This window comes from Dryas octopetala, chromosome 2 (assembly GCF_963921425.1).
Source record: "Dryas octopetala chromosome 2, drDryOcto1.1, whole genome shotgun sequence".
In the NCBI taxonomy this organism is placed as follows: Eukaryota; Viridiplantae; Streptophyta; class Magnoliopsida; order Rosales; family Rosaceae; genus Dryas; species Dryas octopetala.
Window position 1 is genome coordinate 1,283,352 of NC_141367.1, and position 16,943 is coordinate 1,300,294.

General features: G+C 33.4%; 2 protein-coding genes across 2 annotated transcripts; one reads left to right on the plus strand and one right to left on the minus strand.

Annotated features, from left to right (window-relative positions):
- The first annotated feature begins 275 nt into the window (after positions 1-275).
- Positions 276-3,916, plus strand: LOC147292373 (cyclin-dependent kinase inhibitor 4-like). Its single transcript, XM_086232210.1, has 3 exons — positions 276-1,087; positions 3,040-3,243; positions 3,375-3,916. The coding sequence occupies exons 1-3, from the start codon at positions 570-572 to the stop codon at positions 3,442-3,444; spliced, it is 792 nt and encodes a 263-aa protein (XP_086088336.1). The 5' UTR covers positions 276-569; the 3' UTR covers positions 3,445-3,916.
- Positions 3,917-11,237: 7,321 nt separating this feature from the next.
- On the minus strand, positions 11,238-16,199 carry LOC147292374 (cytochrome b5). The gene is made up of 3 exons (XM_086231370.1): positions 15,952-16,199; positions 12,360-12,426; positions 11,238-11,671 (listed from the first exon to the last, which is right to left on the minus strand). The coding sequence occupies exons 1-3, from the start codon at positions 16,036-16,038 to the stop codon at positions 11,421-11,423; spliced, it is 405 nt and encodes a 134-aa protein (XP_086087496.1). The 5' UTR covers positions 16,039-16,199; the 3' UTR covers positions 11,238-11,420.
- Positions 16,200-16,943: the final 744 nt, after the last annotated feature.

Below are 16,943 nucleotides of genomic sequence, written 5' to 3' on the forward strand. Positions count from 1 at the left end.
ACTGGTTTGGAAATAATTAATAATAAAGCTTTCCTTTCCACAAAGAAACTAGTCATGTTTTCTTCATTGGTCTTATCCAAAGAGCATGTTTCCCCATATTTGCGAAAAGAAACTAATCTAACTACTATTATTTTCTTTTTCTTTTCATTTTTTTTTGGCCAGGATTTTCTTTTTCTTTTCAAAATAGAGGAAAACAAAGAAAACAAGAAAAAAAAAGATAAAAAGAAAAGGGTAGCATTGAGATTTGAGAAGTGAGAGATTGGAGTGTTCAATAGAGTTTTTGGAGAGAGAATGAAATTGAAAATGAGAGAGAGAGAAAAGAGAAACAGAGTCTCACAGTGGGTCTGAAAATTCTCTAACCCTACCCTTTCTTTCCCTTTCCTTCCTTCTTCTTCTACTAGCTAAGAGAAGCTAGGCTGCCACTTTTTACTACAAAATTACAAATACCCACCTACGCCTCTCTCTCCAAGTTTCCATTTCTCTCTCTCTCGTGTCTCAATGAGAGCTTAACAAGTAGAGTAGAGAATAGAAGAGAGGTTACTACTTAACAGCTCCAAGAGGAAGAAGAAATGGGCAAGTACATGAGGAAGTCCAAGGCCACAGGGGAAGTGGCAGTCATGGAAGTCTCACATTCACAAGCCTCCTCTCTCGGGGTTCGCACCCGAGCCAAAACCCTAGCCCTCCAGAGGTCCTCGGCGGCGCCACCTGTCACCTCCTCCGCCTCCGGCTCATACCTTCAGCTCCGGAGTCGCCGCCTCGAGAAGCCGCCGATTCTTCTGCCCAAGCGGCTCGAACCCAGAAAGCAGAAACAGAGTCCCAAAGAGGGTTGTGCCCCCCATAACCCTAATTCTAAGGCTAGTTCCAATTCGAGGGCCAGTTCGAGGCTTGGAGTGGAGGGTTCGGTGGCCGAGTCTCAGGGCCAAAAGGCTGAGGAGGCGGCTCAGGAAATTCTGGTGGGTAATAAAGAGGAAGAGAGTCAAGAAAAGAATGACCACAACGATATCAGTAACAACGACAATGGTGGTGATTTGGGTCTCGAAGAAGCTTCGTTTGGAGAGAATGTGCTCGAGTTTGAAGGTAGAGAGAGGTGGGTTTTCTGGGTTTTCCGGGTCTTAATTTTTAATTTTAAGAGAAACCTCTTTGTTTTCTGGGCTTGGGTTTTGGGGGTTTTTATTAAACAAAATTGGGCTGTTGTTTGTTTTCTGAGAAAATGAAGGAAAATAGGAAGATTGGGGATTTTGGGGTTTCAATTGGGTTGGAAAAAATGGATAATTTTTGTTCAATTGAAAATTTTTGCAACCAATTTGTTGTTGTTGTTGTTTTTTTTTCCGTTTGGAACCTCATATTTTTAGGGTTTTCTTCAACCTCGTTTTGATTGATAAAAAACGAAGGAAACAGAAAAAAGAGAGATTTAATTCTGAGGGTTTTCAAATGTTTTCAGTTGGGGAAGTGACATTTTTATTGAATTGAAGACGAATTGCAAGTTTTTCAAAAATCAAAATTTTTGTTGCTTTTGTGCTTATCTTCATGATTTTCCTTGGCGATCAAAACAGCAAAGAATATTTTTGCTCAGTATTATTTGGGATTTTTTTCTCTTCAAAAGCTTCTTTTGTGTTCATTATAAAAATTATTTTTCTTCTGTAAATCATTGCATTCTGTTTGGTTGCTAAGAAAATGAAGATTAGGAGAAGTGAGATTTTTGTCTTTTTCATTTTGGGACTGGATCGAAATTCGTAAAGTTGGGTTTTTCCCCTTTCTTTTTTTGAGCTTTTTTTGCATGCTGTGTCTGGTTGCTTTGAGAAAGAGAAAAAGAGATGCATGACTACACATTTGGGTTTATCACAATTAGGAATCTGTGTAGCAAAACCTTCTGAAAACTCAGCTCAATAGAACTACGTGTCTAGGTTCAGATTATCGTTTTCTGTGAAGAAACCAAAACTAAATTTTCATAGATTTCCTCTTAAAATAATATTTGAAATACACATTATACACTTTAATATATGCTTTAATATATATTTTCCCCAAATCGACAACTTCTATATTTCCTAAAATTTGCTTCAAAGAAAATTTTTATCACTTAATTCAGAGCTTCATTTCATTCTTTCTTTCTCTGTTTTTCTTTTTGAAACCTTCTTTTCCCAATGGATATCTTTTGGTTTTAAAAAACCTTTCTACTGCAAAGGGAAATGAAAGTTACATTCAAAGAAAAAAGTTCTGGAATTAGTTTCTTTGATTCCTCATAAGGGAAAACAAGATTTCCTATTCTTCAGTGGTGTTTTTGTTCAAAATTTACCAGATTATCTTCTAATTTGTTTCTATATTTTCCCCTCCGCTGGAAAATGAAAGCCTTCCTATTGCACAGTTTTGGTATATGGCATTATCTTAATTCTTCATACATGATACATGATTGATTATTGAGTGTATTGTTCTTCAATTTGTAGTTTTTTCTTCTCTCTAAAACTTTAGTTTTCATGTATAGGCTTCTTCAACAATTAATTATGCCCTGATATTTTGCTCCAGTGTTCTGAAAACATGGATTCTGTCATATTCTTCTGCCACAATTAATTGACTACTATCATCTCTCTCCGTGTTTTAAAGGTGTTAGAAATTCTAATGGCTGATACAGTTGACATAGTTTTGATCTCTACTTGGAACATAGGACCTAATCTCTTCAACTCCTTTATTGAAACTAAATATGTTTCACTAAAACATTTGGCGATTGAAGCATGTCCAGTGAAAAAGTTGTCCATAGCATCAAATGTAGTAGCATGAATGCTTCATGCACTTTAGTGTTTTCATTTATTATTGTGTATGGTTGGTCAAGTCCTGCCTACTACAGGATTATACATGTTGATTGTCCTGCATGATTGAGTCAGCAAATAATTAAGATGTTATTTGCATAAGATTTACCTATAGTTGACACCATTTGAGATGCAAACTGTATTTTTTTTAAAATAAATTAATGTGTCATCTTAATTTAGCTTGGGCTACATTTGCCTGTTAGTTATATCTAATGGGATTGCTCTTCTTTGGTGACAGAACCACAAGGGAATCGACGCCTTGCAGCTTGATAAGGGATCCAGACACCATCAGAACCCCTGGTTCTACTACCAGGCCTCCTAATTCAGCTGAAGCTAACCGGAGAATACAAAACCCATCACTGAGACACATACCAACAGCACATGAAATGGATGAGTTCTTTGCTGGTGCTGAAGAAGAGCAACAAAAAAAGTTCATTGAGAAGTATGTTACTCATTACTCTTTAATTCAAGTTTAGAATAAACTTTGAACTGCTTGTCATATATTCCAAACACAGACTTCATTTATATCCTCACCAGTTGATATAATTTTTGCAACCTGGCGTTTATCTGCAGATACAACTTTGACCCTGTGAACGATAAACCGCTCCCAGGACATTATGAATGGGAGAAAGTGGATCCGTAGAAGACGCTAGCATAGCGTAGCGTTCCGTCAGGACTTCCTTTCCTGCACATTCTTGGTTGATCTTGGGCTTAGGAAATATAAACTAGCAGGGTTTAGTTTTAGTAGTTGTGGTGATGGTGTTATTTCTATTTTCCATCACCCTTCTTTTACTTGTAAAGAAGTAGGACTGGCTAAGATGTGTAGACTAATGATCTGTAACATAACAGATGTTATGAGTACACAACAAATACAAATCAAAGTCCTTTGTCTAACAGATCATGTGAGAGAGGAAGGGAAAGAGGGTCTGGGATGTAAGGTTAGGGTTAGGGTTAGGTTTCAGTCAATTAGGTCAGTCAGTCTATGTGGTACAGAAAATTACGTAGATTGATTTTCTTTCCTCTTGTACTGTATTTTCCTCCCTCTTTGTCTATACTTGTACTGATGCAACTTTAGGAAACTCTTGGAATAAACATGACCCTTTTCCCCCTCTTCATTGTTTTGGCCTTGCCTCTACCATCTAAAATGTTATTGTTCTGCACAAGTAGATTTTGTCCTTGTATTGCCATGTGAGACAAGACAAAGCATCTCTCATCAACTTACTTTAAGATGATGCTGCCCCCTCACTGTGCTATGGAGCAACATTATGTGGTTGAAAAAAATTTATATATAAGGGGTGTATACACCCATCTCTTACAATTAATGGTCACATAACTATTATTTGAAGACATGTTGTGAGAGAATGTATGTATACACACATTATATGTAAGTTTCTCTTTATGTGATTATATGAGTTCATCTAAAATATGAAGCACATTTAACGGTGAAAAACCTAAAATCTTTACTTTAGTAGCGGAAACACATCAATATCTAAGGGTCTAAAAAACAATGGAAGCACGTAAATATTTAAGGATAAAAAAACATATGTATGTCATGGGTGGCTGTAAAATATTAGTACCATAGTCAACTGTGATTTTTGTTTTTATTTTCCCTTTTTTCTTTTTCACCCCCAAGTGAGAAGGAATGGTGGTCTTGACGGTAGTAGTGGTGGTGGGGTTGCTTTCATGCTTCATGGTGGTGATGTATTGGAAGCATCTTGTCTTCTCCATTATCATATTTTATATTGCACTTCAGAATATAACGTGACTTTCCGCTGTATTAAACGGTTGGACACTGAAAGATAGTGAGTGATAAATAGTGGGTTACTTGTTTTCTCCTCCCATTCCACACAACCTTCAGAAAAAGGTATTGGAGTTTTCCTTAAAAAATTAGGGATTTTTAAAAGGGGATTTCAGGGTTCGAGGGGCATTTTAAAATGTTTATAATGTGCAAGGAGCTAAATTCTATCATGAAATTACAAATTCAACCTACATGTGAACAACTCTTCCTATTTATGTCTATAATTTAGTGGCCAAAAAAAAAATGTCTATAATTTGACATACATAAGTGAAATTTTGAACCCAATTGCAAATGTTTCTAAACTATAATGATATAAATGTTTAAATTGAAATTGTAAGGAATTTTCATAATATGACTCATTTTGATGAAGGGTAAACCATTTTAACTCCAAAATAGATTTCATTAGTTTTATGACTTTTTGGAGGTTTTTTTTTTTGTTGACAAAAATTACCTCTCATATCGACTATAATCCCGACTTGTTTGACTATTCATATCAATCTATTCAACTATAATCTCGACTCTAATTAATTTCAACCCAAGGTATTTTAGTTATTTCTCATCTAAAATTGATCGTAAAAGTAATGCAACTTGTTTTGAAGTTAATATAGTTGAGCCATGATCACTCTAAATTTAATTAGTTAACAAGTTAATATAAAACTAATTAATCACATTTTTGGGCCTACCAATTGTTGTAATATCATAATTCGAAATGTTCATTTTTTAGACCACACTACAAAAATAATCTTTATAAAAGAATCAACCAAATCGAAAATTGTTATAAGGACTAAAATAAAATTGATTATAAAGTAATTATATAGACAGTCTTAATGAATAGAGAGATGCTATTTTACATTTCTTGAGTGGCTTGGAAATTGGAGATTGTGTTTGAGAGAACATATATGTTCCAAGGACAATATGAGGTTCTAGAAACTGGAAAGAAAATATGAAAATATGAATATTCTCAGCACTAGGAGTGAAATTTGGCTCAATAATGACAGCTAGAAGCAAGTAATATCCTAATATTCAATTAGGGCATGATTCAACCCTAGAATGTATTTTGATCAAACCTGACTTTCCTATTTAGTCATGGTTTAGTGATTAGATTTGGGAAATTGAATTCTTGTTTCTTTTATCTTTTTTTGTGGCCATAAATTTCAGTCTAGAACTCCACAGTCAGATACAGCAACATTGGCATACATAAACAATAGAATGAAGAAAAAAAAAGACTTTATTATACTTTATCCACCTGAACTTTACAGTCGATCTCACTTCACCACCTAAAAAAAAATTGTGCCAGTTTACCACCTGAATTAAAAATTTGTTGCAATGTACCACCTATATCTCATTTTGTCTAAATTTTTGTTGAAAAAAATGTATTTTGGTCTTTTCAAGTTAGTTTCTATTGTATCAAAGCGGGTAAAATATAAAAAAATTATTTTTATTCTAACAATAGGAACTTAAAAAAGATCAAAACACCTTTATTTTTAACAAAAGTTTAGATAAAATGAGCAATAGTATTTTTAATTTATGTGGTAAACTGACATAATCTTTTATTTAGGTGGTGAAGTGAGATTGATTCCAAAATTCGGGTGGGTAAAATATAAAAAAGCTAAAAGAAAATACAGATTTTCATTAGGCAGTCTGGCTGAAATTTTTACAAACTAATACCTGTCTCTATGAATTTTCATAAAGTTGGAGATTGAATCATAGATTCCTCTTTTAGATGGTTTGGGTGGCAATGCAATAATTACCTTGTTGCCTCATTTAGATGAGATAAAGCATAATGAACTGTTTATGGTCCTTCAATAGTTAAATAGATTCCTCTTTTCTATGTTATTTCTTTTCCCCAACGAATACTGTGGATTTAGTACTAAATTTGCTTTAGTATCGATATTGTTTTCAAATAAGTTATATAGGCCTAACATAGTGTTCAGTCAGGTCCAAGAAATATGAGGTTTTATCACAAAAGACTTTGGTACTATTGGTACATTTAACTGATAAATTATAAATTACTGAACCATATATTTAATATGAAATTAATTTCATTATACACCGAATCACATAACCTTAAGAATCTTGTGAGGCAAAAGAGTTAGGCAGAAGATGGTGGTTGTTATAGTGGTAGTTGGTATTGCTTAAATTGTATTGGATGAAATTGAGGAATCTTCAATTTCCAATGAAGGTTTTTGTAGTTTTCAGATCTTTGAGGGCTATAATTATCATAAAATATATTTTTTTATATTATATATTCAAGTGTGCATTCATTGCTTGCGTTCCAATGGAAGACCCAAACAAGGAAACTGTCCCCCACATGCAGTATGCTTTTTTACTCCTATTTGTGAAATCCACAATGGGGTGACCTGAGTGAGACACACTGCGAATAAAGGGTAATGATGTTTTCGAGGAAAATTATGGTTTTACCTATATATTTCTCAAAATTTCAACACAATCACTTGAGAGTTGGTTATAATTACACATTAATTCATCATCACTCAAACATGTAAACATTTCTAAATGTTTACATCAACTTAAAAACATTTCTAAATGTTGGAGAAAATTAATTGAGTTCTTTATTAATAAGCCTCAGCATATAACATTTTTTTAGTCATAAACACAAACTTCTAATGAATTTTTTTTTAAGCTACAAAAAATATTTATAAGCCACAATTTAAGAAAAATCAAGTATAAAGTATTCAATATTATTTAAACTCAAGCATACCCAAGTTTTAGTTAAATTAATTTTTTAATTCTTTTGAGAGCTTAGAGTTATGAAATAGTTTTTAGAATTTAGGGCTAAAGCCTTAAAACCCTAAATATGAAGTCATAAAACCTAAACTCTAAATGCTTAAAACAATATTATATCATTCAACAAAGTATAATTTTACGAAATTATAAAATGTAACTCTTGTAACTCCTTAGAGTTACATGTTGCATCATAACAAAATAAAATGTAACTCCTTATATACTGCAGTATAACAAGATAAAGTGTAGTTCTGTGAGTTCTACATATGGCGTCAGGAATAGTTTTAAGCCACTAATTGTGACTTAAAAATAAATAGATATTTTATATGAGTTTTTAAGTGAAACTCACAATTTTTTGTGGTTTTCTGTTAATTTACTTAAATTAATTTAGGTGTAATGAAGATATACATTCTTCCTTTCACAATATTCCCTCTTATGTTAATTATGTGGCCATAGATTGTTAGAGAAATATGTATACACCCGCTACACCAATTTATTTCTCTAATTAATAAAAGGAAAATGTTATAGGCACTCCAAAAAAGTCATCCTACATTTCAACATGCACAAATTTTCTCTTATATTTTTTTAAAATTGGAGTGTAGAATGACATTTTTGTAGTGCGAATAACAACAACCTTAATAAAACTGGCCTTAAATAATAACAATATGACCATATGATGATATGAAGTTGTCCCACAACCTTTCGGCTATCCAAATTCCTCTCACATCCAAATTTATATTCTCTCTCCCAAATTGTCACCACCAGAATGATAGTATTTTCGAAAAAGTACATGTGATATTTCATTTATATTTATTGAGATATGTATTGACAGTGTTCTTTTAATTAGAAAATGATTTTATAAATAAAATTATTTGATAGACATTGTGGGATTACTCCGTGTTGTAGTTTACTTTTATAAAAAATTAAATAAATTGAAAACAATTAAATTTTTTTAATTATGATGACATAAATAGATGAATGCAGTGTTTCTAATAAATACTTAATCAAATTGTTACACATTTTGTAAGAATAAATAGAGTCGAAAATGAAGACCCCAATATTGGTGTGAGGCTAGGGTTGTATTTACTTTACACAAGAAAAATGGCCCACCAATCCATTTATCCACCATTAGTTTCTCTTACCATTTTAAATGTTTGTGGCGGTGCAGCCTGGTGTGATGGTGTGTCGGTTTGAAGTTTGATTGACCGTTTGGTAGGGACGCACGTACATGGCATTGGCTTTGGGGTCCTGATGAGTCACTGTTCTGGACATTTGTGCATAACTGTTAACTGTAAACTGTAAACTGTAAACTGTAAACAGTAGTACAGTACTACTCCTGTAAGTCCTCTGCCTCTGTCTCCTTCCTGACCTTTTTAAGCATCTCAAGGTAGCTTTGACAATGCCCTGCCATTTATAAAAACTGGATCGTCCTTGCTCCTCACTCCTCACTCCTCACCAATGCCTCGCTGCATTCATTATTGATTATGGCTTCCATCATATTGCTCCTTACTAATCACAGCTTGCTTTTGAAGCTTCATTTAATTTCTAGTACGATATATATAGTTTTGTACAATTAGATTTGATTGTATATGTTGCAGTCGATTAATTATAATTATATTGTGAGAAGCTCGCTCATATAACAATTGATGACTCATCACAATTCACAAAAATTTTATTTGAGATTACAAAAATAATTTTTAATCTAAGCCACCTTCTCTATCAAAAATTTAAACACATATATAAATCTCCCATTGGACATTAGAGGAGGGCCGGCTAGAATTATCTTGATCTACAAAATTCAACATTGTGTTTGAAATGATGATTTTGTTTTTCCAAGTCAAGGAGCAAATTTAGTGGGATATTTGGTGGTTCCTCATCCATGATGGTGCCTAATCTTTAAGTTCAAGCACCATGGTAGTGTTTTGCTATATTCACATTGATTGATTTTTTATATGTTCTTTAATTCCTATGTTTTATTTTTTTTTGGTCAAACTCCAACCTACCAAGCCTCATCTATCTTAGATTCTTAATGATTTTCTTTGGGGACAAGGTGGATCCATCACCATGTTAATGCAGCGATGCAGCCTTGCAGGACTAGAAAATAGTTTGACCAGAATATTGTTGCGTGTGTTGTATTTATTTTTCTTTTACAAGCATAATCATTATAATATACAAATATTAAATCACATTCGAATGTGTAGAATGTCAAATACAATAATTAAATTTATGTTTCACTCATTTGGTTGGTGATCACCATCTAGTTTGGGCAAATGTAGTGGAGGTCCTGGTTCTCATTGTAATAACTAAAAAGATACTAGCTTATTTTCATGTTTGCATTGGGATAGAGAATAGTTCTCTTCACTCTCGCACCCTCTTTAACTCGTGTTTGTTGTGCAGAAGGAAGTTGATGAGTCAGACTACACATGCCGATATTCCTCTCAATTTAGCTATCCATAAAACCAGACGGATATGAGATTTTACCAAAATGTCTTGATATTAGTATTATGGTCTAACTCTTTTTATACCATTGACAGACTCTTTACAAATCCAATGTAGAATCACAATTCACAAACATGACTCTAATCTAAGCCACTCTTTCTAACAAATTAACACATGCTTATTATGATGCTTGAATAGAAATTTTTAACGAGGCCAAGGTTGATTTCTATTAGCAAAACTAATCTGAGGCCAGAGATAAACTTTTTTCTACTTGAAAAGCTAGCTTCATACATTTTTTGAGTTGATTTTGTCATATGGGCCTTGATTTTACTGTGTCCCCTAAGATGATAGTAAAGGGGTACCTTGCAGCTCATGTCCTACACAAACAATGTTAATGTTTGTGGTGTAACTTGAACCAACTTATCAAACCTGGACTTTGAGTTGAAGGGAGCTTGTGTTGAGTTTAAGTTGAGAAATTGTCGACCTCATCATATTCGGTTTGAGCTTGGATTACGGTTCAAACAACTCGAGCTTCATCCAAATCTACTCAAGTTCATAGCCTAAATTGATAACCCGAGTTCAAAATCTTCAAACAACTCGAGCTTCATCCAAATCTACTCAAGTTCATAGCCTAAATTGATAACCCGAGTTCAAAATCTTTAGTAAGACGTATGTTAAGTCGACATATGTTCATTCAAGACCACATGCAAACATGACTTTATTAGTCATTATATAACATAATAAGTAGTTTTCTTTGTCAGTTCAGTAACTAGGTATAGACATGTAAATCCAATTTATAAGGTTTATGCATAACAAAATGAGCCTTTCCAATACCCAAAAAGATTGAGAATAAACCTTTCCCATTAAAAAAAAAAAAAAAAAAAAATCACAATTTAAGTTCACAAGTTAAACATCTGATCGATTCATGCAATGAATTGAATCTGCATTGAACAAACCTTAAAACAATCAGGTTGGGCTCAGATTCAACACCCGAATCGGGTTAAGCTCAAGTGGAGCTTCCAAATTCCAGTCCATGCAAGTTGCTTTCAATTAGATAAGAGAGGTTTAGGAATGCAATTAAGTAATATTCAACTTCATATGCTTTTCAACACACAAGAGAACCATCTTGATTGTTACCAACGAGAAAAATGTCAAATTGTTGCAAATTTCAATGGGCAAGCAATTCTACCTGCATGGCCTTTCTTGTTTTGAAACTTCTGTAACCATCTTGCTTTATAATCAAAAGGCACAGAATCCCAGTAGGACTGTAAAAGAGAGAAAAAAAGAAAAAAAAAGAAAAAAAGAGGTGCAGAAACATGCAGTGCTTTGCCAAATAGAGTCTGCTAAAATATAGATGGAGGATGGCAAATGGTGCACTAAAGTATTATTTGTGTTCTGACTACAAAGTGATGCATTAGGGTGGTAAATGGTAAGTCATTGCAATTTGGGAGATGATATTAGGACAAGCACACAATTCCAGTAAATTATCATCGGAATGCAGGAAAAGAGAAACAATAAAGGAAGTCATAGATTGCCTAAACAAACCGACTGCTAATTGTTTGTCACAATAATATACGACTAGTAATTGTCACAATAGCATAATGTAGAACCTTAAGTTGACTTGGTGTAAAGGTGGAACCTTAAGTTGACTTGGTGTAAAGGCGGATACCAATGGCCAAACCCAAGATTGCAATGGGAACTAGGAACTGGAGAAGTTTGATGATAAATTCTGAAGTCTTGTCCTGATTGTAATGAGGCTGCTTCGGAGGAGTATATGTGGTCTTCTTGGGGATGGTAGAGCTATCAATCTCTCCCACGTAGAAGTCCTTCAACATGTCTCTGGCATTATCACTATGGCCCACATCCTCAAAGTCATCAGTTGCATCCTTCCCTGGGAAAGTACATGACAACATTCAGTTAGATCTTGTATTTAAGGAAAAGCATAGAGACAAGAAACAAACACATATGCATATACATAATACATTAAACACAGATTTTCAATTGCGAAAATTGCAGATGTCACAGATCATTGTGGGCCATTGTCTGATTGTAGTTGATAGGCTTCTAGGTATAGCAGTAGTTTCCTGCAGTGTAATGTCTGTTTTTTGGTGGACTTCTTGTCCATGGTGTATTTACTTTTAACGAGAATTAATAACCATTTATTATATAAAAATTAAGGGCCTAATTACAGAATGATTATGTACCATATATATATCATTCAAATGCAAGACATTTGCATACATGTGTACATCAATTTTAAGCCCTTTTAAAAATAAAAAAATAAATTTTAAGCCATTTACACATGACACTTTCTTTTTAAGTTTAATATTGAATGAGAATTTCCAATTAAGGGCACATTCTTTTTATGGTTTCATTTGAAACAGTCATAGATTATAGCAAGATTCCCAAAATTATTTTCCTCCAATTGGTTTTTTAAATTATTTTACAATGTAATCATTGAATTGGTTGGATTATATGTGTGAATCTGTAACTCAAATGTTAAATGCAATTATATATAGCTTGCTAAATTATGATACGTTAGAACTAAATTCTTAAAGATATTTCAGTTAACTTAGTACCTGTAGCTGACAACAGCACATCATCACCACCAGGATGGTCCTCCAAGAACTTGGTCACATCATAAACCTGATCCAAGATATAAATTGGCAATAAGTGGATGATACCATGATACCATTGGGGGATAAAGCAAACAGGCAAACTGTTTTATGCTAGAGTATTTTTCAAAATTCATAGACAGCAATATCTAATGGCTTAGTAATTTGGATGATAGTTCAGTGTTTAGTGATATTGTTTCAAATTGTTTAAGACTTCAAGTACACCTCTAATTCCTAGCAATGTGCCTTTAAACAGAAACATATGGTACAAGATAAGTTGTATAAAATGTGGAATCAAATTTCGTTCTTTATTGTAACCAGCTTGATAAATTCATGATTTTTATTGATGATAGGAAGCAAAATTCTATATGACATTACATAGCTGCATGGGAGATCAAGATTAGCCAAGGTAATCAGGTCATCAAGATCTAGATTGAGCTTGCAGACAATTCTTTTGTCCTTGTTCATCCATCTTCATCCCTATGTACTTTTGTCCTTGAGTGACATTATTCTTCTGCCTAGAACTATATGCAAAGTCAAATGTTCCTTTGGGTTAATACAAGCATGCTTGAATTTAATGAATCTAAGAATCTTCATAGCAAATAAAATGGATTAACTTTTAAGATGAATAACCGAAAAGAAGGTTATGAATGCTAGTAATAATATTAATAACATTTTCTCTTGTTATTTGCATGTTGCCACTGTTATCACTTTTTCGCTCAGATGTACTCTAGACACCACTTTGGAGAAGTATTATTTGCAACTAAATCAACAATAATTAGGTCCACGTTAGGAATAACAAGGTATGTCAGGATGGCTATTATAGCGGGAAACTCAATCCATAGAAAATGAGCCATGTTGGACACCTAAGGAAAATACTCATGTGTGCCTGTGCCAGACACTCATCTGGATGCTTAAAAAGAATATACATTTGTTTTCAGGTGCAAAAATCAAGGCTTTGTGCACGTTTCTCAGTAATATTACACAGGGTTATTAAGCTCATAATTATTTTGAAATGTATATTTCTTTTAGAAGGAAACATGCATTCAAAATTTCAAGGCTTATTTGCTAATTTGCCCCTTGAAACTAACTTTTTTTCTTACTTTGCCCCTTTAAAGTTAATTCTTCTCACTTTGCCCCCAGAACTTCACAAATGACTCTCATTAGACTATTTCCATCCAACTCCATCCATTTTGCAGTTAAAACAGCCGACGTGGCACATTAGTAGTAGGCGCCACATCAGCTTTTTTAACGGACTAATAGATGGAGTTGACGAAAAGAGTCATTTGTAAAGTTCGGGGGACAAAGTGAGAAGATTAAACTTTAAGGGGGCAAAGTGAGAAAAAAAGTTAGTTTCAAGGGGCAAATTCGCAAATAAGCCAAATTTCAAATATAGATAGACATTTATAGAAACTTATTTTTTTAAAAAGGCATAAAAAAATATTGGATGCTATCTGACTGAGTTTTTGAAGTCAATTAGTCAGACACCGCATGACCATGTTCACAAATCATATTAGGATTGTAATAAAATCCTTGAAATGTTAATATTTTCCATATAAATAAGACAACCGAAAATCTTTTAAGATATTAGTAGAACTTTTTAATGGGATGGTATCTGAAAAATTATGATCATCGTGCTCTTCTGATTTGATAATCTCTTCAGTGGGTCCTACACTATGAAGGGAATCTCATAACTTAAACTAATCAAATGGTCAGAAAAATTATGGTCACAGTTGTCTTGTGAATTGATTTTCTTTAGTGAAAAATACACGGAATATCATCATGTAACATAATCAAATGGTCTAAAGGATTATGATCACAGTGCTCTTCTAATTTGATAATCTCTTTAGTGAGTTATAGCTATAAAGGGAATCTCAAGTCAAATTTAAGCGTTTCAGAACATATACTTGCAGAGTTTAAGAAGAGAAGGAGACATTTCTAGACAAGTCATGAAGCTTAGGAAGGCAGAACAAGACTATCAAAAAAACTACTAAAGTGATAAGCAAACTCAAAAATCTAGGGGAGCAAAATATTCTAAAAAAAAAAAAAATCAATGCTGAGGGGTTTGATTGGCGATTGACCATTTTAGAGATCAAGGTAGACATCATATCCATGATGTCAAATTGTCAAAAGTCCAACAGACAAAAGGCAGTTTACTTTCTCAATTTAGGACTAGCAGATGGACCAACCATAACCTTTTTCAAAATCAAACAACAAACAAGGGCTACAACCACTAACATAATCTGAGCTATCTACTTCAACATATTTTAGGACTATAATTATAGTTCTACTTAAGTCAATTAATTTGTACCCAACCTGAAGCCTATTACTCTCATGTTGTTGACTAGATCCAATTGTTCAGGATTGCTTAAAGAGTATAAGAACATATGTGAAATTTAAGCTTCATGAGGTTACACAGATTAGACTTCAATAAGAACTTCAGAAGCAAAAGGTACAAAACTAAAAAAATAAAAAATAAAAAATTCTTCCATTCATTGATGATGCACAAGAGGGGGACTCTCATAATCTCCGAGACTAATTATGAAAAAGGCATCTGCTAATATAATTTGAGTAATTCCTACCTGAATGAACCATATCTAGGTCATAACCACAATCTTTTACCACCATAAAAACAATTATTTATTTTACCACCATAAAAACATTTATTTATTTTACCACCATAAAAACTTAAAACTACCAAAACCCCAATCATGAAGACTAAAGCTAAGTTTGATGTTCAACCCAACCCAATCACTGGTACTAAAAGTCATTATAGAATGTATTCCGATTAGGGAATATTTGTAATTTCTGAAATAGAAGAGACGTTGGTGTAATTTAATCTTAATAGTAAAAAGAAAAACATGCAAGTTCACTCTTAATTTACTTTTCTTTACAATCAGGTTGTCCTGTATTCCTTTGGCGTACAGTCCTAGTCAAACCTATAGCAATCAAACTACATAATGCAACCATTCAGTAATCAGCTTTGACAAAATAGATGCAAATGTAAAGATCACAATAGACCAAGACACCAGGGCCACTCACACACACAAACGAAAGCCATTAATTGCACTAGCAACAAGCATAAACATGAACTCAACCAAAGATTGACATTTAACAAACTAGTGGAAAACCCAACATGAAAATAGCACCAACTAACACCACAAAAAAAAAAAAAAAAAAAAAAAAAACAAACAAACAATTTTGAGATATCAAATTAACATAAACCTGTAGATTAGATTATGCCAATATATTAACACGCATAACAACAATATCTTCAGGTTGGTCCCCAAAATAGAAAAACAGAAAAAAAAAAAAAAAAAAAAAAAAAAAAGAGAAGATACATCATGTCACAAGGAAACCAATTGTCTATTTGATCATATGTCTGAGTAAACTAGCATGCAAAGGCTTCAAATTTCCCTTCCTTAATTCTATTCTAAATCAAAGCCTTCAAATTTAGTGGGATAAAAAATACAGAGACAGGAACATAATCCAAGAAGCACGAAATATAAAGCTTTATATATATATCATATGGTAAAAAAATGGGAAAATAGAGAACCTTGCCATTGATGATTAGCCAACAGTCCTTCGGGGCGTTGTGCTCAGAGACTTGAGCAAAAGTGAAGACCTTCCCATCACCACCCATTTGCTTTTCTTGGTATCTCCGATGGGTACTGAGGTAATAGAAGATGGTGAGCGAAAATTATGAGATGGGTATGCTTAAAAACCAATGCGGTGAGAGCTACCAACCCGAAAGACAGTACTAAATATTGAGAGAGAGAGAGAGAGAGAGAGAGAGAGATGGCATTAACTATTAAGTATTAAGAGGTCATTGATTAGACTTTGGTAGGTGGATGGACTGGGTGGTGCCTTTGGTGGGTTATATTCAAGACTGAGGGCATTGGTTGGTGGTGTGTTGGTGATTTTGGTGGAAGGTTTGGTTGTTTTTGTCTATTTCAGATGTTTTTTATTATTTTTTTTCTTTTGCAATAAGTATCAACCTCAGCGACCACCGCATCCCTTCCTTCGCCTCCTCCTCCTCCTCCTCCCCCAAGACCATACATCACCAAGCTTCCCGTCTAATCTTTTATTACATCTCATTTCAATTGGGTTTCTTTTGTTTACTTTCTTATCTTCTTTTTTTGTCCTTAGAAATTTTGTGGGTTTTGAATGTAATCGAGGAAAAAGATTATTAAGAACATTGTATTCATTATTGAGCAATAAAAAGAAAAAAGCTTGGATTGAGACTTGAGAACTTTAATAAATTCAGATTTTTTTGTCAATTTTTTCATTTTTAGATCTAAGTTTAACAAACTCCAATCTGAATATGTTGTTCCATAAAATTTCGACATGAGTTTGTTGTTCCAGATATGAAAATTCGATCTTGGTTTGATGTTCCAGATTTGAAATTTTAACTTGGGTTTGTTGTTTTAGATATGAAATTTGATCGTCAACGACAAATGGTCGTCGACACCTGGTCGACAAATGGTGCTACATCCACTTTAGATGTTCATCATATTCATCATTTTCTACTTTTTTTACATTTTTGTT